Source organism: Lissotriton vulgaris, chromosome 12 (assembly GCF_964263255.1).
Source record: "Lissotriton vulgaris chromosome 12, aLisVul1.2, whole genome shotgun sequence".
In the NCBI taxonomy this organism is placed as follows: domain Eukaryota; kingdom Metazoa; phylum Chordata; class Amphibia; order Caudata; family Salamandridae; genus Lissotriton; species Lissotriton vulgaris.
This window is the reverse complement of record NC_141700.1, coordinates 277,970,430-277,993,966: the sequence shown is the minus strand read 5'-3', so window position 1 is coordinate 277,993,966 and position 23,537 is coordinate 277,970,430. Positions and strand designations below refer to the sequence as shown.

The window sequence follows — 23,537 nt, the reverse complement described above, 5'->3', positions numbered from 1 at the left end:
TAGGGAGCACCCGAGATATACTTTTCAACTGACCATGCAGAACATTTTACGATTTGTGATGCTAAATGTGATCCTAAACCCAGACTCTTCGCACAAACACAGACTTCCAATACCCTGATTGGCATGACTAGATAGAGTATTGTTCTGAATGCCCATTGCATCGTGTGTACTTGAGCCCCTCTCATTCCTTTCTCCTTAGTGCCCTTGCGACCCGGGGTTCTTGTTGGCGCCATCGTTGGAGGAGTGCTCGGTGTGGTGATCATCATCGCTGTTATTGTGTACCTTATAAGGTATTGCTGGTTGCAGAGGCAAGCAAGACTGAGGAGAGATCTCAGGTAAGGATATCAAGAATCCAGAGATTTCAACTGCAATCAGATTATGAGTATTTGCTAATTATTACGAAATCCTTCTGAAAGATTTGCCTATTAAAAGACTTGCCAAGATCAAGCTTAACAATAGTGACGGGAAAAAACCCGAAATACATTTCTGTGTGAATCCTACTGAAAGGTTTGGGAATTAAACGAGGGATAGCGGATCTCTGTTTTCAAAAAATGGCAAAATACGAAGCCACTGGGGAGAGCATACATACTTACCCAATGCCATTCAGAAAGTGGGAGCTGTACAACACAGACAGCCTACACTTTGCAATTGACACTACCCACGTTTGAGGGCCAGTATCTGATACCTGCAATCGCAAACCCTTACTACATTGCATTGTGAATCATTAAGACGGGAGGTGTGCATGCCACATCCTTTTTCCATACAAGTTGTAATTGTTTGCAAAGAGTACATTGCGACTCACAAAGACAATTGTGAATCGTAATGGGCCTTTGATTCATTAGGACGTTGGACTTTGTGGTAGCAGATACTGTGATTTTGCAAATCACTGGCTTTGAAAACAGAAAAGAGAATCTATTGGTAAAAAGGGCCACACATTTCCTATATTTGATTAAATATGCAATTGCTCTACACCAGCCAGCTCCAAATGTGGGAAGGCGCTAATCTATAATTTGAATGTACAGTGGCCAATTAGCGAGCATCTGTGAAATGGATATCATCAGATAATGGCCCCAGGGAATATGTTCAGTTCACAAGCATTAATGTGTGATACCCATTGTTATCCTGTGTAGTGTGCATGCTCTTACCACAAACAATGTGTCTTTTCCCTGATCTCTTTAGGCGCCCTAACCTATTTGGCTGGTATGATATCTAGAGAACTATTTAGAAAAGGATCTGTATTCGTATGTGACTTCTCTTTTCTTTTTCCATTAGTGCACTGGAAAGGGGGAAACTTCATAAATCTGGCAAGGACTCAAAGCGAAGCCGCCAGGTAAGCACCACAAAAATTAACAAGAAGTCATGACGCTAACCAATGAGAACATGAGATGATATGTTTTGAGAAAAGAGGTGTAGAAGTTGCAAAGGTAAGGAATGGTAGAGCTCAAAAGTGATTAAAAGTGTTAAATGGTGGATGTCAGAAGTGGTATAGCTCTGACCTTGCAGCGCTCAGACAAGGTTGAGTTTGAAAGCAGTGGCTCTCGGTGGAGGACCCTGGAAATGGGAATACTTCCAAGTGGTAAAACCATTGAAGAGGAGGAGCCTACTGTATAGAACTTTGCAGAAGCAGAGCTCATAACTGGTAGAGCTGAGAAGCTGAAGAGCCTAGGCATGGTAGGCTGTGCAAGTGAGCGGTATTACAATTGCTAGAAATGGTAGGGCTTGGGAATGGGTGAATTCAGGTAAAGGACAGGTGGCAAGTGATGAAATTTATAATAGGCAGAGCTAGGGGTTGTGGAACTCGCAAAGAGATGCACTCTTATGAAGCTAACTTTCTCAGTCTTTATGAGTGTCTCTATCTGTCTCACATACACTCTAGATCTCTTGTTGTCTCTTCCGTTCTCTCTATCACAGCACCTCTACTTCTCCTTAGCCACTCTTATTGTGTGCAGCATCCCCTAGTTTCCTCTCTACTATTAGCAAATGGCCTTAGAGACTGGGCATGGAAAGTTATGAAATATCGCTGCACATATATGAGAGTCTGCTTTCAGAAGACAGCCTCTCTTGATAGCAAAGGCCAGGAGCCCAAATTGGCTCAAATTGTTGTGGAAGCAAATGGGCACCCAAAAATTGAGACACGCCAACATTTACCTCAATCTGATTTCCCCCAATTTACTGGATTGGAGGTTGTGTTAACCTCAATTTCATGACACAACATGTCCCTGAGTTAAGGCACCACACAGAACACCAAAATCAAACAAAATACAGTTAATTCATTAGTTAAGATTGAATGGAAATTGAGTGGCCAAAATCAATAGCTGGGTTCTAGCTCACTGAAAAGTTAAAGGGTTATATTACAAAATTCAAACATAAGACTTACAGATTAAATATGACGACGGCTCTCAAATTAAGAGTTACTCAGAGTACATAAAAATCAGAAAATATTCTCTAAGTCTCAATGGGCAGCATAATCAGAAAAGACTTGGACAGCCTCACTAGTAATGCAGATGTCTTTGTAAACACTTTCTGGATCGCCCTCAAATTATTATTCTTGCATAACAAAGTAGAACCTTTGCAAAATCATTGTGGTGTGAGTGAATTAATAATTTCTTCAACAAATACGAGTGCAATAAAAATAATCATCACCTTACCTCAAAACCTAAGCATTTACCCACTATATGAATAGTTATTTAGCAACCTCTATGCTAAAGTCACATAGAGCTATTCGAATAAGCAAGTTACATTAAAAGTTTCACACCATTTGAATTAATAGGTCTCAGTGAAGAAAAGGAAGATATTGCAAATTGCTGGAAATTACAACAGAGGTAGAGGAAATTCAGTGAGCAGAACGACAATAAGAATCAAAATATCCTAATATATATTTCAGTTTGTCTTGGGCTGCAGAGCTTGCTGGGATAGGATGGTTGCATTTCGGAGGGGCGGAATGAAGGGCAGAGATAACTTCTATTTTAATCAAAATGCCATTTCATTCAGAATTGTGGCCTAATTAACATCCACTAGAAAAACACACTTCTTTGCACACATCATAGAAAACTCATTCAAAAGCAATTGCATTAAATCAATCTGTCAGTGAAGTGGGTGTGCAGTTCCTAAGGGGAGAAAAAAGGGGCAGAGGGGAGTGCACAGGTCTCTAATGGATTGCCCTCACACACCCCGAAGGATGTCATGCTTCATCTTTGGGCTGTGCTCCTTGTCGGGCCTATGCTGCAATGCAAAACGGGCACCCGCAAAGGGGCTCTTTGCCGGAGATCTTTTAAGAGACAGCCGTTGGGTGCGTGAGGGTGTGATCAAGGTAGTGAATTGAGAGTGCAAAGTGAGTTAAAATTGGCTTAGTACTGCCCTGTATGGAACAAATTTTATTCTGAGGATGTACTAACCTAACTAAAATGTGTGAACCCTGTCTGGAGCAATGATCCTACAGGGTCTAGATCGTGTAAGTGGTAGACATGTTTCTCGCCTTCTGACCCTAACGGGTCAATCGGCAATTCTTCAGGACCGGTGTATTTTTGAAAAAAGGAATATAGTTTTAATAACTACTGCAAAGCCGGTGCTGAGTACCGTCTTGTCACCAGCGTTGCTCTTGGTGTTCCAGGGCTGAAGGCCTGGATAGTTGAGACCTGAAAAAGTAATAAATAAAACTATTATAGTTCCCGTACTTCCAGAGTCGAGTCTGGATAGCAATGTAGTCACCAAGTGCAGTGCTTCCATGCATTAACTTGTTGCAACCAGTGGCAAATAGTGGAAGTTAAAGTGAACTTTTGGTTATTTAAAAATAAATCTTGACTCAGTGCACATCACAGAGTGCTATGTCACCAGTGGATCAGTTAAAACACGTATCCCCTGCATGGAGAGATATGCGAAATATTATAACCCCATTTAGCAGGGTGGTCGTACGGGGTGGTGTGTCCCTATCATAGGGACATGATTAGTGTCCTATGGTAAGTGACAGAAGTACTGATAACCCAGGGCTCATGATGTCATTAGTCTTGACGGGGGGAAAAACTGTGCATGTTTAATCATGCAACTTTGTTCGGAGTGCAATTCTGCGTGGTTGCATGACTAAACAACTACCTACTAAATCACGAGTGCCTGAACCACGAAGGCTAAACAACGACCTGTGCCAAACCACTAACTATTTATCCACGACTTACTGAACCACGAACTCCACGTTTAACCACTACACCAAAAGCACTGAAAATAATCCATTAATCATAATGTCAGTATCCTCGATAAAGTTCCCAGAGGCGTGTCCTGCCAAGCTGCTGCAGCCTTGCCAGGTCAAAGCAAGAAGTTTCTTTAATCACCAAAACAATGTGTGTAGGCAAACTCCGCAGCCTCTCGTGCAGATAAACGTAACCCCTTCGATGCGGATGACAAAGCCAGCTCATCATGGGCGTTACCTGCGCTGCGCGCATGACGAGCTGGCTTTGTCACGTAACCGTCGATTTTTATATTTCAGGGTGCAGCGGGAAAACCCGCTAGCGCGCATGCGGTTAAAGAAGAAGAGCACGCTGCAAGCGCCGAGTAGCTAACCACTTGTTCTTCCAGTAGTCAGTAATATTGAAGCACATTAAAACAGTTTATTTATAAAAAATAAAAATGCAGTCACAAGTCCCTGCCTTAAAGTTTTATTTTTTTAAAGTAAATGTTTGCATAGAGCTAGTACATTGGCTACGGAGTGAAACTGGTCAACAAGCGCTTTTACGAACCACACCAAACACTTCAAAAATGAAAAATAACCTGTGTCCTGTGATCAGTAATACTCCCTGTGAAAGTTTGCCTTAGGAGATTATTTAATGCGTTAAAGATCAAGAAGCAGATAAGCATGTGGGATGCGAAGCTTTCCTGAAATTGGTTTCTTCTTAAAAACCCGTAGAAACTAAATTAAAAAGTATGGTCGGTAAATCTGCTTAGAGTAATGGGAGAGAAAAGCAGCACCATCCGAAAATTTCTGCTTACGCAGCTTAACCTTGTGTGACAGTGAGACATCTACTGGGACGAAACTTCTTGTAAAAATATTTTAACAGGAACGCAATACTGATTTTGTTTAACGCGATCACTGAAATTATGTTTTAATGCAGCAGTTAGATTTTTATTTACCTTCACTTTGTATTCAGATCGGCGCCCCTCATCTGTCCATAGTCCCTCACTAACATTTATTTTATTTCTTTATACAAATGCAAACCCTAAAAACTAACTAACTAACATGTCCCCCCAAACCCCTAGAAACGAAACCCTTTTACCTGTTTCTGTTTTGAAGCTCCTCTGAACAACGACTTGCACGTGGTTCAGGCTAAGTCGTTGTTCGTGCAAGTCGTTGTTCAGCTTTCGTGACTCCGGAACTCGTTGTTCCAGAGTCGTTGTTGAGGATGTTTCCCATTCTGCGTAGTAAGGGAGGGTGCGCCAAGGTAGATTAGTGTCGTAATAGTAGCTTAGTCAGGGTGGTACACTTCACATGACGTGAAACACATCACGGCGGAGAACTTCGTTGCTCGATTCTGCCAAAAGAAAATCAACAGGCGGTCAGCCGCACACATATAAACGTAAGCACAAGTCATACAGTCTTACCGGCCTCTTGCTGAACCGTTCAATTTTAGACAAATAAGGTCAGTACTTACAAAAGGGTGGCGCGCAACTAGGGGACATCCTACCCCGGCTCTGGCTCCCGTGGCTATGCCTACTTAGTGTTCCGTATTAATGCAATTTCGTCATAGTGATGTTACGTGAAACACTAGAATGCGGCGGAGGGCGGCCATCTGGGGAGTATCAATTGAACTTTATTGAGAGGACTGTGCATCTAGCGGTGCTGGAATGAAAGTAAATGTCTCAAACGCCTTCTCTAATATAAAGATGATGTATAATGTTCCCACATTGTTGCCAAGGACCAAGTGGAGCGCTGAGGAAGGCATCCAATTAGATTAGAGTATATTGTAAGGTACCTTTGTACCCAGCGTTAAGTGTTCATTTCTGATAGTAACCGGGCGATGACTAGCATCAAGGTGGCTGAGGGGACCGGCCTGATAGGTGGGAATATGTACCCTAGTGGGGCATTGAGGCTGGCATCCAATTTGGATGAAGTTCATTGTAAGATTTTTTGGTAGGATGTAAAAGTATGGTGTGGGTGCATACCCAAGTCCTTTGTGAAGGACCTTTTCTTCTGTCGCATTCAATGTGCGGTCAGGCAAATTAGCAACTAGTTTTTCTTGCCTGATTGACTCCTGAGTTACATCTGTAGTTGATGTGGTTGATCCTGCCATTGCACCTGCTTGCGCAGGTTGTTGCCTCCTCTTCTTTTTCTTCTTTTCAGAAAAGAACAGCAATGGATATTCAGAATATCAAGTCATATTGGGGGTCTCAATGATGACATCCCATGGGTGGAATTGAATAACACCTAACTCCCTCAATTAATACATTTTTCGATGGGTGCTACCCCTGCACGCCTACCTAGAAATACCAATGGTTTTATCTGTGGGAATAACATCTCCCCTGTCGCCCTTACTCCCTTAACAGGCTCCATACATCATCAATGACCTGGGTATCTTCCCACCATTCAGGTCGGTCCCCTGAGCCACGTTGGGACCAGCTATGCACCGCTAACAATTAATTACGAATTGCATATGATGGGTACTAGATTACCTTACAATGAACTTTATCCAAATTGGATGCCAGCCTTAATGACCCACTAGGGTACATATTACCACCTATCAGGCTGGTCCCCTCAGCCACCTTGTTGCTAGCCATGTCCTGGTTACTATCACAAATGAACACTTAACACTGGGTATAAAGGTACCTTCCAATATACTCTAATCTAATTGGATGCCTTCCTCGGCGCTCCACTTGATCCTTGGCGACAATGTGGGAACATTATACATCATCTTTATATCAGAGGAGGAGTTTGACACATTTACTTTCATTGTAGCACTGCTAGATGCACAGTCCTCTCAATAAAGTTCAATTGACACTCCCAAGATGGGCACCCTCCTCCGAATTCTAGCGTTTCACATAACAACGCGATTTGGAAATTGCATTAATACGCAACACCAAGTAGGCATAGCCACAGGAGCCAGAGCAGGGGTAGGATGTCTGCTATTTGCGCGCCACCCTTTAGTAAGTACTGACCTTTTTCGTCTAAAATTGAAGGGTTCAACAAGAGGCCAGTAAGACTGTATGACTTGTGCTTAGGTTTATATGTGTGCGGCTACCTGCCTGTTGTTGATTTTATTTTGACAGAATCGAGCAACGAAGTGCTCGTTTGGCAGACCCGTCAGCACCTGACCTCATTACCAGGGTTGAGTCGGGTTCGAGTGATGTCAGTCTTGAGTGTCTCGCGATGTGTACCACACAACCACCGCGATGTGTTTCACGTCATGTGAAGTGTACCACCCTGACTAGGCTACTAGTACGACACTAATCTATCTTGATGCACCCCCCCCTTACTATGCAGAATTGCACTCCGAACACAGTTGCATGATTAAACATGCACAGCTTTTCCCCACGTCAGGACTAAAGACATCATGAGCCCTGGGTTATCAGTACTCCTGTCACTTACCTTAGGACACTAATCATGTCCCAGTGACAGGAACACACCTTCCCATACGACCACACTGCCACATGGGGTTACACTATTTCGCATATCTCTCCATGCAGGAGATACGTGTTTTAACTGATTCACTGGCGACATAGCACTCTGTGATGTGCAATGAGTCAAGATTTGTTTTTAAATAACCAAATCTTCACTTTAACTTCCACTATTTGCCACTGATTGCAACAAGTTAATGCATGGAAGCACTGCACTTGGTGACTATGTTGCTATCCATTCTCGACTCTGGAAGTATGGAAACTATAATAGTTTTATTATTACCTTTTCAGGTCTCAACTATTCAGGCCTTCAGCCCTGAAACACCAAGAGCAACGCTGGTGACAAGACGGTACTCAGCACCGGCTTTGCAGTAGTGTTAGAGTTAGGAAAACTTTATTCCTTTTTTTTTTTTAAATACACCAGTCCTGAAGAATTGCCAATTGACCCGTTAGGGGCAGAAGGCGAGAAACATGTCGACCACTTACACTAGCTAGACCCTGTAGGATCATTGGCTCCAGAAAAGGCTCACGCATTTTAGTTAGGTTAGTACACCCCCAGAATAAAATGTGTTCCATACAGGGCAGTACTGAACCTATTTTAACTCACTTTGCACTCTCAATTCACTACCTTGACCACATACCCTTCCGCACCCAACAGCTGTCTCTTAAAAGATCTCCAGCAAAGAGCCCCTTTGCGGGTGCCAGTCGGGCATTGCAGCGCCGCCCCGACGAGGAGCACAGCCCAATGATGAAGCATGACATCCTTCAGGGTGTGTGAGGGAAATCCATAAGAGACCTGGCACGCCCCTCTCCCCTCCCCCCCTTAGGAACTGCACACCAACTTCACTGACTTACCTTTTAAGAGCATTGTGCAGGACCTATTGAAAAAACTCACTGTACCTCCTTTTTGATTAACCAATCAATCTGTAAATGTGGAATAAAGCGTAAAATATAATTTTGCTACTGTGCACACTAGGTCACAGTGTGTTCATTAGAAATTTTAGCTCTCAATGATCTTGTGCCCCAAAAAAATAGAAAGTAAGTTACATTTACGAATGATAGGAATTAGTGCTGGAAAATAACATAATTATTATCGCTGGCAAATATTAAATCAAGCGTGCCATTATATAAATAATTTATACGAAGGAAGCAGACACATCATGAAATATTGTCTCGTCTAATCTTTGGATTTGGCAAATGATGGCACAAGCCTGTCAAATGCTATTGACCTTATTCAAAACCATGGTAAAAATAGAGTGCAAAAGCCACCCTATTTCCTCTGAGTTTTTTGCACTCAAATCTAAGTTTTTCCCTACACACAGAGGAATTAACTTGCAGTATTGGTCTTTCCAGCTGATATCATCATATGGCAATCCACTTTGAGTGCTGTTGAGACTGCAAATTTTCCTCTAGATATGTAAAAAATTGTGCACACAAAAACCTTGCCAAATTTGTAGTTCAAAATCGGGCAAATCTAGTGTAGCATTGAGCAGGCGGTATATTTATTCTTAATATTAAGGCATTTTTAAAACAAAAATAAAATGTTTTTAGTGTAATAATTTAAAACTATATTACCTTAGTTTCCTGAAGTAGTTTATTGGTGGAACACACAAATTAGTCAGGGAACACAAAAAACTAAATTCAAGGAGAGTTGTGTCCGGCATGTTAATCTTGTCACAATTGTTTGCTGGGCCGGAGATGGGTAAATAACAGTGTTACCCCTTGAAAAACAGAAGCTTTAGAAATACCTGATCCCTAGAGTAGGATATAAAGGCTTCTGTTTTTGGATGAAAAGTTTAAAAAGTATAGAGACAGTCTTTGAGGGTTTGTGAAGCTGTGACATGTTGAGACAAGGGTACGGTAGGCATAATGGGAACAACTTTTTGAGGCTACTCTATCAGGGGACCACGTATAATAGCAAATTGACGAATGAACAATTGATAGTATTCCACCATACTCAAAAAGGCTCTTAACTCCTTCATTGGGAAAAAGGGAATTAATTTGATTGCTAGTATTTACCTACTTATGGTTTGATCGTCTCCTAGCACGTAACCTATACATCTAGCTTCCGTAGCTGCAGGAAGGCTGTTTCTATGATCAGTATGCAACCAAGTTCCCTGAGTGTATTCAAGAAGGTTGTTACAAGGTCTTGATGAGATGGCCAGTCTGTTATATAACTGATAATGTCTAAATAAGCAGCAGCACAGCCTGTGTGTGCCTGCAGCAAGGAATTCAACAATCTTCATAAAGTTGCTGGTGCCCCCATGAAGACCAAACAGTAGGCCGAACCATAATGAGTTGGAAACAGTTTTTTCTTTAGGGCCTGGGCCACAAAGATCTGCCAGTATTCTTTGGTTAGGTGTCTAATTACCATGCATTGCGAAGTAACCATCTGGTCTGTCGTATTGTGTGCTCTCTGCATTGGTAAGTGTTGAATTGTGCTATAAAAGTCACTCAACTAAAATTGATACAGAAGCATGTGTTTCGTCTAGTTTTTAAACCAATGCACCTAAAGAGTTCCAAGTGCTTCTTGACGGCTCAATAATGATGTTTTCTAAAAAATTTGGATTTCGTTCTCAACTTCCTGGCATCAAGTTTCGAGTTTCTTAGAGGGCTTTTTGGGTGATCTTATTTGGTTTGGTTGGATGAAGGTGGTACATGCTGTAGTATTTAAGAGAAGCAAACACACAAAAGGTGATTGGAGGAGCAGCATTCCATCGCATTGTTCTTTTGCCCAACATGCCACCTCAGTTTGGACCCAGCTATGTGAAAATTAGTCTTGATTCTGCTCCAATAGATATAGTCCAGACCGAACTACTAGGCAAGATCCTCCCTGAAGAATAACACAACCAACCCAGGATCGGTTTCACCCTTTTTGGGGCTCTTCAGTTGGGTCTTGCTTCACTTTATGGAGAGGCACGGTAAGCACAGGACCCATGTTTGGGAATACCCTGACCACTTTTGTCCACTGTCTGGGAGCAATACACATAACACCACAGAAGAGCCATTAACAGTCAGGTGACACTAGCAGAAAGGCAGATTAGTTTTAGGCAGAGAAATGACAACTTCTAAAAGTGTCATTTAAAAAATAGTGATATAAAATCTGACTTGACGTTTAAATTGGATTTTATATTCCTATTAAAATGAGTACTTCAAACATGGTTCAAGTTGCTCTGAAACTGAAGTTAGGCATTACAAATTGTTATAATGTAACCCAGTGTTTTTCAATGGAGAGGGCCAGCCTTGCCACAGTGAAAAACGAATTTGTAGGCTTTCACTGCCAGGGCATTTAAAACATTAAATATGCATGCCCTACTTTACAAATACCACGTACCCCCGTCTGTGGGCATTTAGGACCTCCCTTAGGGCTGACTTATAAGTACAAAAAAGGAAGGTTTATGACTGGATAAATGTATTGCCGGGTCAAATTGACAATTTTGAACTGCACACACACGCTGCAAGGGCAGGCGTAGAGACGTGTTTTATAGTGCTTCTTTAGTGATTGGCACAATGAGTGCAGGAGCCCACTTGTAGCATTTAATTTACAGACCCTAGGTACATGTAGTACCATGTAGTGGAAACTCATAAGTAAATTTCATGTGCTAATTAGGAGTGTGTAATTTGAACCATGTTGAAGAGGGAGAGCACAAGCAGTTTACCACTGGTTAGCAGGAGTAAAGTGTGCAGAGTCCTATGGCCAACAAAAACAGATTCAGTTAAAGAAGGCAAAACATCTGGTGGAATACCATGCAAACGATGGTCATTTCCTACATGTGCCCCCCAGCAGAAAGCAGGGAGAGCTACCCACCCTCATGTGAATTCTCATTAAAAAGGCAGAATAACTTGGTCAGCATTGGCGTGGTCAGTCCCAGGGTGATTTTGCACCATAAAATCAATTCCATGTAGAGAGATGGACCCCCTCAATATTTGCGAATTCTCACCTAGCATGTTCATCAGCCAAGTGAGGGGGCTGCAGTGTGTCTGAACATAGAAGTGAGTCCCAAAAAGCAATGGTCTCAGCTTCTTCAGTGCACAGACCACCGGAAATGTTTCCCTTTCAATTGCATTCCGACTCTCTTCCCTGAGCAGTAGCCTCCTGCTAACAAAGACCACAGGTTGGTCCAGCCCTCATCATTCAGCTATGACCTTTCATCCTTAGGGTGGTCTCTCCCCAAAACACTTTGCCTGATTACCACATATTTTTGATGTATCTTTTTGTTGGCCTTAGGGCTGTGATCACTTTATCACTACTGGCCAGTGCTTAAGTGCATGGTCTTCTCACCTAAAAATGGTGACATTGATGTGTACCCAATTGACATATTTAGTTTACTTATATGTCTCTTGTAAAATGGTATATCATATACCCAGGGCCTGTAACCTAAATGCTACCAGTGGGCAAGCAGCACTGATTGTGCCACCCACAAAAGTAGCCTTTCGAATCTGTCTCAGGGCTGCCATTGCAAGGCCCGTGTGTGCAGTTCACTGCCACGTCAACTTGGCACTGAAAATCACTTGCCACCCTTAAACTCCTCTTTTATTACTCATAAGTACCCCTAAGGTAAGCCTTAGGTAGCCCCTATGGCAGGGTACTGTGCAAGTAAAAGGTAGGACATGTACTTATACGTTTCACATTTCCTGGTAGTGACAAACAGTAACATTTGTTTTTCAATACTGTGAGGCTGACTTCTCTCATTGGCTGTGTACAAATGAAGGTATTGGATCCTACTACTAATCAGCCTGGATCTCAACAATTGAAAAACAGAACAAAATAGCTGATCAGGATTGTTTCAAGAGAATTCAACCCCCAGCCTGTGTCAAGAAAGAAGGGTGCAGCTAGGGATTAACTAATACCACTTGTGTGGGCCCTTGCTGTCAATCTAAAAAATATCCTACCACAGGTGCTGTGAGACAGGCAGGCAAACCCATTATAAATCCGCCTGTCCACTGGTTTTCTAGTCAAAGGACTGGTTCTCTCCGCTTATAAACAGTGCTTTTTCTGTAAAGGTTGTTCATGTTGTAAATATTTTGCAATGTAATTTGTTTCAAGTGTTTATGTTGGTGTCACCTAATCCTGAGTATTCACCTTAAATGTCTGTATATTTGTATATATTGTACATATTCTTGCATGTTTTGAACTGACTGTTTTGATAGAAAGCCCCTTTGATGTGATGTTTCTGATGAACCAATGCAAATTGATTCTAAATGACAATAAATTTGTTTGGAATATACAACCATTGGCCACGCAGTACGGTCTGGCTGTGTGGACCTTGAATTCTCTTGAAACAATCCTGATCAGCTATTTTGTTCTGTTTTTCAATTTCTCTCATTGGCTAGCACTGGAAAATTCTCAATACACTTTTACGTTGTAATTCCTGATTAGAAAGGAGTGCTGCATCATGTTTCATATCTTTGAAATAAGTAATGATAAATCCTCTTTACTGGTAAAGTTGGATTTAACATTACTATTTTAAAAATGTCACTTTTAGAAAGTGGACATTCACTGCTCTTACAGCTCTGTGTGCCTTGCAGGCTGTCTTCAAAACATGTCTGGGTGGGTGACAGCTATACTTTGCTCATTCCCTCTCACAGCCACCAAAACCGAAAGGGTGGGTGTGATAGAGAACTCATCTTTAGTCATTTGCAATGTGATAGCTGTTTCTGGGCAGGAAGAGCTGACACTTATACCTGAATAGGCAGTGCCCGGTTTCTCACACAATGGGCTGATTACCCCCTAATTGTCTAGAGTCAGGACTGGGTAGAAAGGGGGACCTGCGCACTTCAAGGGCCTGTCTGACGTCACCCCCACTTCAAAGGCACACCTGGATATAATTCCTGGGCCTTTGACACTACCAAGACAGCCAACTACTGGACTGTAAAGAACTCATTCAGGAGTAAAGACTGCTGTGCCACAAGGATTGCCACTCTGCTTGACTGCTACTCTGGAAGAACTGCTTTTCTGCTTTGCTCTGCTGCCCTGCTGCCTGCTGATCTCTGCCCTGCTGAGGACATGGACTGGGCCCATCTCACTTGAACCCAGAGTGACGCCAAAGGATTGCTGTCTGGCCCCCTGTTCTGAAGTCTCAGGGTCATCAAAGACTTCCTTTAACCCTGCAACATCACCTTGAGTCTGCCATCTGTGAGTCCTGCCCTGCAAGTGGTGCCAATCCAGTCCTTGGACCTTAGCTTTTGCTGTGCAAAACCATCAACATTGCAGTAACGACTCTGCGCCGAATGGAACCAATGCTTTGCCCTTTGACGCCGACGCAGGAGCCAATCGCTGACATCACTTAGACAAACTGCGTGGTTCAACGACGACGCATCGCCTGCATCATAAAGGGGTTCGCTGACGAAGACTTCATAGCCTCCGCGGATGGGAACGAATACATTGAGTCTTCGACATATATGCTTCCTCCATCTGAGGTACTTTTTCCAGTGGGACCTGCGTGAGTCCCGTAGCCAGCCTACCCTCCATCGCGGTTGGCCTGAACTTTAGATTTACCACAGTCAAGCGCAACCTCTAAGCTGAGCGTCTAAGCACTACATTTTGATTTAATCTTTAAAAATTCATAACTCCTATTCTACTTATTGGATTTCTGTTGTTTTGATACTGTTTTACTCATAAAAATATAATTTATTGTTCTAAGCCTGTGTGGAGTATTTTTATGGTGTTTTCATTGGGTTACTGTGTGTGTTGCACAAATACTTTAACTTTGCCTCTTTAGATCAGCCTGATTGCTCTGTGCTAAGCTACAAGAGGGTGAGTACAGGTTATCTTTTAGTGTGCATCTAGCTTACCCTGACTAGAGTGGTGGATCTTACTTATACCGGGTGTTTACTCTGACAACTACAAGCCCAATTCTAACTGCCATTCTTTAGTCCAAAGGGCATCACTTTAAACTGAAAGTCACTCTTTGGGGTGGATAATGCTGACTCTCCCCTGCCCTGCAGTCAGGGCGATCTGTCAATACCCATACGTCAAGTCAAAGGTACTGAGGAATTTGGCAGCCTCCTACTGAGTGAAGAGTTCCTCAGCTATGTGGATAAGGTCTGGTGGCTCAGTGGACTAAAGCAGCCACTGCAGGGGCCTTGTGTTCGGCCTCATGGTCACAGGTTCAAATCCTGGCAGGTCCACTCAGCCTTTCATCCAATTGAGGTCGATAAAATGAGTACCATTGAGTTGGGTAACAATAAACATATGTTATTCAGCGCCAGGACACCTTTGGGTAATCGTGCGCTTTACAAATACACCTGTTATGTTATAGGGCGAACATCTGTTTTGTTGACTTAATTGAGGCCCATCTAATCTACACAGAAACTGTGTTCTGAGGTGGAACCTGGTGGGGTAGCCTTGGGTGCCAGTACTACCGGACTGGACCAGGGAATAGAGGAGGGCTCATTCACCCCAAATCCCCATACCTTATGCTAGTACTCATTGTCAGACAGCCTCTAAATTTTGTTCTTGACGGACATGAATGGAATGTCACATATTTATAATTGGTATTTCACACTTCCTCAGTCTATCCTCAAATCCTTGTCAAAGTTATCATTCATTTTTGTGATTTGCTGCTCATGCTCTAGCAATTGTGTTTACATAATAACTTTTTTCATGTTTTAATTTTTCTATGTTTAAATATTTTTATGTAAACTGTACTTTTTGTGCTTTTTTAGCCAAGCAGCCAAAATAATTTAAATAAACTATTTTGAAATAGCTTTGTTTTATATGTTATTACCTTTTTTCATTTCAGGCTCCCATCTTGTACGCCATGCTAGACCACAGCAAGAGTTTAAAGTCTGCCAGTGAGAAAAAGGCCAAGGGAGGACTCGGGGACTCCAGAAGGGATAAGAAATAGCAGTTAGCCGGCAGAGAAGGTACAAAGGGGTCTGACGAGGATTCTCCACGCAGTTCCAAAGTTGTTATGACCATAGAAATGGAACTGAAGCGGCAGAGTCCCACAGAAGAGCCCCTCAGAACTGCAGTAAAATCTCCCAGCAAGAACAGCCTCAAAAACGCCTTAAAGAACCTAATGCAAATTGACTCAGAAAAGTGACATGAATTAATATAGAACAATTATTCTGGAAATAAGAAAGTGATGTGGGAGGGCAAAGGGTGTTTCTTCTCTCTTGTTTCCAAGTAATATCATTGGATATAGAAAATATTGTGTCTTACCCAAGGTCTATGTCTATATTGAATGTGTTCAAAGGATGAATGGATGTTCTGTGTGTTTATAAGTATTAATATCCTCTAAACCCCAAGAAATACAAACAGTGATATATTATCTATAATTTTCTTTTTAACCTTCCATAGCATAGTCTGATGTAGGCATGGTTTATTGTAGGAATTGGAAAACACTTACTTAAAGTCAAATTTACAAGGATTTACTCAATCAATGCTGTGAAGACACTGAAAGTCCAAACCTCCTGGACAAATTGTATTAGCCAAAATGCATTTTAGAGCTTCTACTGGGCCTTTCATAATTCACAGTAATCCTCCATGGTGCACTCTGAGCCTCTAAAATGGATACTACTCAAGGTACATTGCCAATCTTTATGGTGGGCAGTGTCACTACGATATGCGCCATGATTACCAACAATGCACAGGGACATTTGGAGAGCCAAAATGAACCCCAAAGATGCAAAGCTCCATGAATATCCCAAATGCCAGGGTTCTTCCAGAACATTAATCACTAATCTTCAAGATGTAGTGTGAATCTCACCATCTTTCTTAAATGCACCATGCATAAGATAGAAGTAGCTCGCTAAGAAACACCACGGATCAATAAGATTCAGGGGTCTCTTCAGAGGTGTACCACAAAACTGTCAGATGCTTAGATACTTGAAGGTACAGCACAATGTTCTAAAATGTAAGGGGATTCTCACAGATTAACAATAAACATTTGACATGTATGGGGATTCTCATAGGAGTACCATGAATTTCTAAGACAGAAATTGACTCAGGTAAACCTACCAACCATTAATATTCACCGATCTTTACTGTTTGGAATGCACAACAGTTCTCTAGGAAATATTGTGTCACTCCAAGGTAGACAAAGACACTTTAAGATTAGCTACCATGATGAGTGCTATGCATCTCTCAAATATATGAACAATCTGAGATGGTCAGTGGTTTTTGAAGTGATCAAAGATTAATCAAGGCCTATGGAAACTCTAACAGTTGCACCATTAAAACCTGAAATGGATCACAAATTAGTAAAAAGAGCACTTCATAAGCGGCATCATAAACCTTTCAAACGCACAAACGATCTCAAAATAGTTTCGGAGCAAATCTAGTGACCACTTCAGTCACATCTTTGCCTGTTTAAAGCTACACATTATATATAATTTCCATGTGGGTAATGGGGACTGTGCCCAGTTGGTAAAAGCAGACATGCATGTCAAATATCATCATCAGATCAAATTAAAGAGTAGAATTCTCAATGCACTATTTTTTCAATGCCACTTTGAAAGATGAGATTTCTTTCCAGGGTACATCTTTCCTTTTTAGATAGTTGCAGTAATTTGCTATAGTTTCAAAAAGCCCTTCAGCATCAAAAGAAGAGAAAATGTGCTGCTTAGCACATCTCTTGGAGCCTCTAATATGTATTTTTGTTTTCCCACAAAGGAAATAGAATGAATCACATTTTAGGACTGCAGATGTTTTCCTTTTAATTCATCATCCGAAAACACGTAAGCATGCCATTTTAGCAAAGTACGACTTGTAAACACAGAGACCTGCCTTTAAACCTATTCATTTTGAACCAGGACCATGTCTAGAATTCTGCCCTGTCCCGACCCCATTATCACAAAAAGGCTCAATACATAATCCCTTATGTACCTTCCTCTGCAGGGACATGTAGCATTCAACATAGGCAAATATTATGGTGACTGTGTAACTATCTGTGCCTTCATTGTTTGTGTATTACAGCCAGGTTGATATTCGCCCAGGTCAGGCAGCAGAACTCAGTGCTCTTACAATGCATCCTGGTGTTGCTGTTAGCAGGGCTGGGTAAAGATAATGATAATCTGTTAATGTTTGGATAATGTATTTGGTAAATTGTAAAACTTATTATAAAGGGAGAATCACCTTCATAACATCATCTTTGATCCTCTGCATTGCATCATCTGTAAGAATATAATTCCTTTCCATATCAAGGTTGGCATGCACCCCATCAGTCCCTGACAGATTAAAGCATTGTCATTAGTAAACCTTTTCACAAGAAATGCCTGAACCAACCAAAGTAATTCTGGTCTTTTTCACAAGTTTACAGTACTTCTTACGGCCTCCACCAAACAGATGGCAAGTAGTTTGTGCGCTCTGCCATATCTCAAATTGGCAATTGGGGACAAGCAAGAAATATTCAAATAATAGTTCAAATGCTAGAGAGTCTCTTTCTCTTCAAGTTGTAATCCATCAAGACAATTTTGGTTTGCCTCGCCATAACTGTACATACCAGAATATATTGGCAAGAGTATATGTGAACAGGAAAAGGTTGCAGTATGCCTTTCACACCTGATGTTGTCTCAGATAAACTCTTCTAGTTACTCACAATCTTGGTTAATGCCACAGTCGAGCTGTCTTGTTATTTTTTGTAAACCCACCTTTGCTATATTTGTATAGAAAGCATTCAAAGTACGAGGCATACCCTCCTACAACTATTTTGTGTGGTTTTAATAAGTAGGTTGACAGTATGGTTCCTTTGGTAGGCTTTGTCTTTCCATGAAACTGAGATGTGCCAGATAGCAAGATACAACCACTCCTCTAGCAAGGCATACACAATTGGGTCAGAAAAAACTTTTTTGGACGCTTTAATTTCCAGACAAAAAGCCAAACCCTCCGAAGTCAGCAATTTGTATGAATTACTTTGTTTTAAGTATTGTTTCTGGCTTCCTAGCCTTTTCTCTTCCATATTTTCTTGGGCCTCACAATCCCTTCCCTTTGCTCAGATCGACTCTCTTACAATTCCCATTGGCTCATCTGCCATCCAAGTCATCTAACAATTGGATTTAAGTTTCTGTATTTGCAGACTTTTACTCCCAGTCTTAGGTACTGACGTATTTAGGTTGGCATCCTAAACAGTGGAATACGTTGCAAAATGTTAAGCATGCAGCTTTATGACTTTCTGTCCCAAAAGTTATCTGAAAGCCCTGGCATGCATATATTCGAGTGCATATTATTTCCAGTCACAGGTGCTTGACGAAATTTAACAGAGAGAGTTAAAAAGGACATAGTGAATACAGAGCAGAAATAAGTCAATGAAATATATTTAATAGAAAATTCACAGGCTGACTTGTCATTTGCCTCTTGCAGCGATGTTAATACATGCGTTCTAATCGAGCTCTCTGCTATTTTTCCTCAAATTTTCTAAGTCTAAGTTAATTTACTTGTTTTATAGAACAGTTGAAAAAACTACAAACAAATTTAAAAAACTACAATTGCAATAAAAAGTAAGATTTGCTATAGTATAAAATTGCACAAAATTTACATTGTTTTACTTTATTTTCCCTTTGACCTGGACATGCACTAAAACACATTAAAATATTTTTTATTTCTATTGTGGTGTAGAAACCAAGTGTCACGTGTAAGTCTTGGAATCCTCAAGTACAAAAAAGAGAGGCGTGTAATCCAGGCTAGTTTCATATGTCTGCTGCCTCAGTAGATTGTGCTTCTGGTATCTCTTTAGAGGAGGACGTCTCAAAAATAAATGTGTCTGCATTTCTCAGATCGACCTCACACCAGTCTGAAAAGAATAAATATAATAGACTGCATTCATGTTTTCTTTGCTTATATTTAAATATTTTAAAACAAAGATATACATATTTATGGCAGATGAGAACCGCTGGGACTATCTATTATGCCCCTTGTCTGTGTTCTCTATCAGTCCAGTATAGACTGACAAAGAAGTTCAATATCTTTAGTAGTCCCCATTGCACCTACAAACCATTTTGGGGAGGGTATTACTAATTTCCATTTACTATTCTAAATTTTTAAACAAATATTTACCAGCTATAAAAAGGTTTTGTTTAAAATACCTATCTTTGGAGGCAAACAGCTGACCAATGAGAATCCAGCTTACAAGTCAGGAGCTTGTTTTCTTGCAATAAAACTTTGATCCTTTGACGGTCCTAGAGAAATTAAACCAAGTTTGTAATGAACGACTTGCTGCACCACTGATTGTAGCGTGTTTTGTGGCTCGCGTGTGATGACCATTGACATAATACATACAGTGCACCCTACCTGGAGTCATGTGTGAGGGAGTATACACTGACTCTTCAGCATCGGATAGTAAGTGGTGGTGGCTGGTTTCAGAAGTTTTCTGGACAGCATCTCTGTGAGAAGGCTACATGAAGCTGAAAGGGAAGCATGGAGTTTTGAAATGTCTAAACAAAGTATCTAGTTAAGTGGTATGCTTGGATCAGGGAAGGTGGTAATATTGTCTCCTGCACCACGAGAAAGGGAAACCTACAAGCCATTAGGTTGAAAATCCTCTGGACAGCTTTACTTCATTATTCTTAAGAACCTGGAAAAGATGTAAATACTCCTAACAAACATACTGGTCGGCAGGGAAGCCAGGAGTTTTTCTGACAAGTCGGTGCCCCCCAAAGGCTGTTCAAACAAACCCATATATCTAGGGAACTCATTCAGAAACACTGACTTTCGGAAAGATTTCCTAATTTCGCTCCGACCAAAAACTAACAGTTTTGACAAGAGCGCAGTTGCACCTTTTATATCAACTTTTAAATGTACATATGTCTTTCTTGTCTTGTAAAAGCAGACTACTTAAGAGGTATAATCATGGTGATTTTACATTGATGTCAAACTAAACGTGTGTAACAATCATTTTACCCGAAACCTCCTTGTCTTGTTTTCTTTGGTGGCTTCTGTTTCTTTTTCTCCTTGACCGTGTGATTGAGGACCAATGACGTTGTGTGGTTAGGACTAAAAAGATCAGAAGTCTCTTTTCCTTGTTGTTCTTTTCATGTATTTAAAATAAAGTTGCTTGGAAAAATCGTGTACATTACAACCCTTTAAACTCTGTTCTTCTGTGGTGCATTCTGGAATGTGTTGGCCTGGTTTCTCCATTAAGGAGGACTAACTTCTTCAGAAAGCTTGAAAATGTGCAACTCCACTCACAACACCAAAGAGTAAGATAAATGGAACATATCATATACTTACGAACACTGCTCCTTCAGGCATTGATAGATCACGTCTTCAAGCACGAGCCTTAGTTTGTTTCCATATTTACTAGGAATATTAAAAATGAATCTGCTACCAATCATTGGTTCTAAAATTACATTCACTGCCAAGGACGGATTATCAAACTACATTCATGACCAATAGGAATTCACCATATTACATGGTCAACCAATGGTAGATCTTTAAACTGCTCTCATGACAGATAAGAGTTCATCAAACTATATTCACGACCGATAAAAGATCCTTAATCTAGTTTTAAGGCCAATAAGATACTAACAATCTATTGTCGCATCCCTAACATGTCCGCAAGCCCGTAAGATAAGTACGTCCCTAGTCAACAAGCTACATTTTTGATCAAGGGTAAAGGATCAAGCTAAATTCTCAAAACATGAGAAATCCCAGACTACGCCGTCTACCAATAAAATCTTATCACCCACTACATTCACATCTACAAGTTATTTCCATACCTCTCCACGAGCGACACCAGGAGCTGTTACTGATTGCTATTGTTAAAACCTTTTTCAAACAGAAAATTGGATAATCTGTGCTATTTCTCATGCTTTTCCACTGTTAATTACAAGAGAAAATAGTCCTTGCTCTGGCCAGACCGTAATACATCTAAAAAGAAACTAGTCAAGCCATTTAAGCACATATGAGTAGTAATTCAAAGTCGGCCATTTTGTTTTGGAGTTCTCTCCTACCAATCTCCATGCGCAGGTATATCATCATTCTTCCACATTTATGTCTATTGTTCTTGGTTTCAGGGAATACTCTTCGATATCCTACTTTTTACCTACATTCTCACAGCGCAATCCCTTCATATGTCATCTGTGTGTGTAACTCAGGAAAATGTGTTTCTGTGCACAAATTTAGCATAGCAAATTATAAATGTAAAAAAATTTAAATCCGTATTTGTAAAGCGTGAACTACTCACCCATACGGGTCTCAAGGAGCTGGGGGCCGTTGTGGAAATTAAGTGAGCTATTGCCCAGAGTCACATGGTGCTGAGCTGAGCAGCCACCAGAGCCAGGGATCAAACCGTGAATCCGGGGCTCCGAAGTCAGCTGCCCTGGCCACTGCACCACACCTCTCCAAATCTTATAAGAACAAATGTCTTCTATGGAACATCTATATGGCTTGTTATAATTCTGAAGCTTCAACAGTACCAATCAAATCACACCTATAGAAAATCGATACGATTCAACAAAAATGCATGGCATTACAATCCATGATCATGCCATGTAAGATGCATCCAGTTGTTTTCCTTATAGGAAAAGTATTTCTAAAAATAACACAATAATTACAGTAAACACGTTACCTACATTATCAACTGGGCTCCATCCCACAAGAATACAGTCAGCGAAACTGGATTGTGTAAATGAGATCAAATGTACCCAGAGCAATACTCACCGGAATGCACATAGTAGGAGGAATTTGAGGAAGAGATTTGGCCCCTGTCTTCAGAGTTCAACAGCCGTGGTTGATTGTCTAACACATCAAAAGCTATGTACCCGTGACATCTGTCAGTCACAACCTTCAGGTTTACTATATTTACATGGGTGCTCTAGTGTTCATATATAGCCAGGTAGTAGTCATATGAGGGTCCTGTTCATAAACTGCCTCTTAAAAGCTAAGCTATAATGTAAGTCATTTTTTTCTGAGTGTTGTATATTTTCAATTCATAAATAAAAATGGCAATATAATATTTAATAAAAACTTACATTTCAGGAGACGAATGATTTGATGTTTTTTATTGTCCTTTTCTATGGCTGAAATGTTTTCTGTAGTAATATTTTGAAACTGCTAAAAGCCTCACCCTTTAAATAATATTAATACCCAAGTTTGTAAAGCGCATGGTTACACTAGCTAGTGTGTCCCTGTGCTGCGGCCAGACCTCATCCCGGGCGGTAAGTAACATAGCTAAAGGAGAGCCTAACGGCGGAAGAGCCATGTCTTCAATTTTTTACGAAAGATCATTTTAGACGGTTCCTTCCGAAGTGCAAGAGGTAGATTGTTCCAATGTTTCGCAGCTAGGTAGCGAAAGAAGAGGCCCCCATTCTTGCTCTTTTAATAGCCGGGGCTGCGACCTGTCCAGTCCCTGATGATCTTAAATGACGAGATGGAGTATAGGGAGACAGACGATTGTGTAGGTAGCTTGGCCCTTTCCCCTGCAGAATACGGTGACTAACACACAGGGTTTTAAAGAGTACTCTCTCCCTCACTGGGAGCCAGTGAAGGGCAACAAGGGTATTCTTGGAGGAAGTTCTCCTGGGGAGCATTAGAACAAGGTGGGCTGCTGCGTTCTGAATAAATTGAAGTCTCCTCAGACACTTACTACTTGCTACCAGGTATAGAACATTCCTGTAGTCTAGGTGGGAAGTTACCAGTGCGTGGACTAGGGTTTTCCTCGCTGCCACAGGCAGCATGTCAAAAGTTTTCCAGAGTCCTTTCATAACTCCAAAACACTTCCCAGCCACAATTCTGGTGTGATTATCAAAGGAGAGCTTGGAGTCCAGACACATTCCCAGGTTCTTAACCTGATTACTGGGGGAAGGAGTCAGGCCCCTAGTCTGTGGCCACCAGGATGAGGACCAAATTGAGGGAGCCTTTCCCACCACCAGAACGGTTTTGCTTCCATTTAATTTTAAGCAGTTATTCCTCAACCAGGTAGTCAGCTCTTGTAGGCAAGAAGAGAACGTGTTGGCTGCCTCTTCATGGGATTGTAACAAAGAGACCATCAGTTGCATGT

At 41.2% G+C, this 23,537-nt stretch overlaps 1 protein-coding gene across 1 annotated transcript in view; it reads left to right on the top strand.

Moving 5' to 3' along the window:
• MPZ (myelin protein zero) overlaps positions 1 to 22,520 on the top strand; it is a 43,175-nt gene extending 20,655 nt beyond the window's left edge. Inside the window, exons 4-6 of the mRNA XM_086945042.1 lie at positions 200 to 335; positions 1,273 to 1,330; positions 15,342 to 22,520. Coding sequence (XP_086801168.1) covers positions 200 to 335; positions 1,273 to 1,330; positions 15,342 to 15,446 — 299 coding nt within the window. The 3' untranslated portion in view covers positions 15,447 to 22,520. The remainder of the gene's footprint in view (positions 1 to 199; positions 336 to 1,272; positions 1,331 to 15,341) is intronic.
• Positions 22,521 to 23,537: the final 1,017 nt, after the last annotated feature.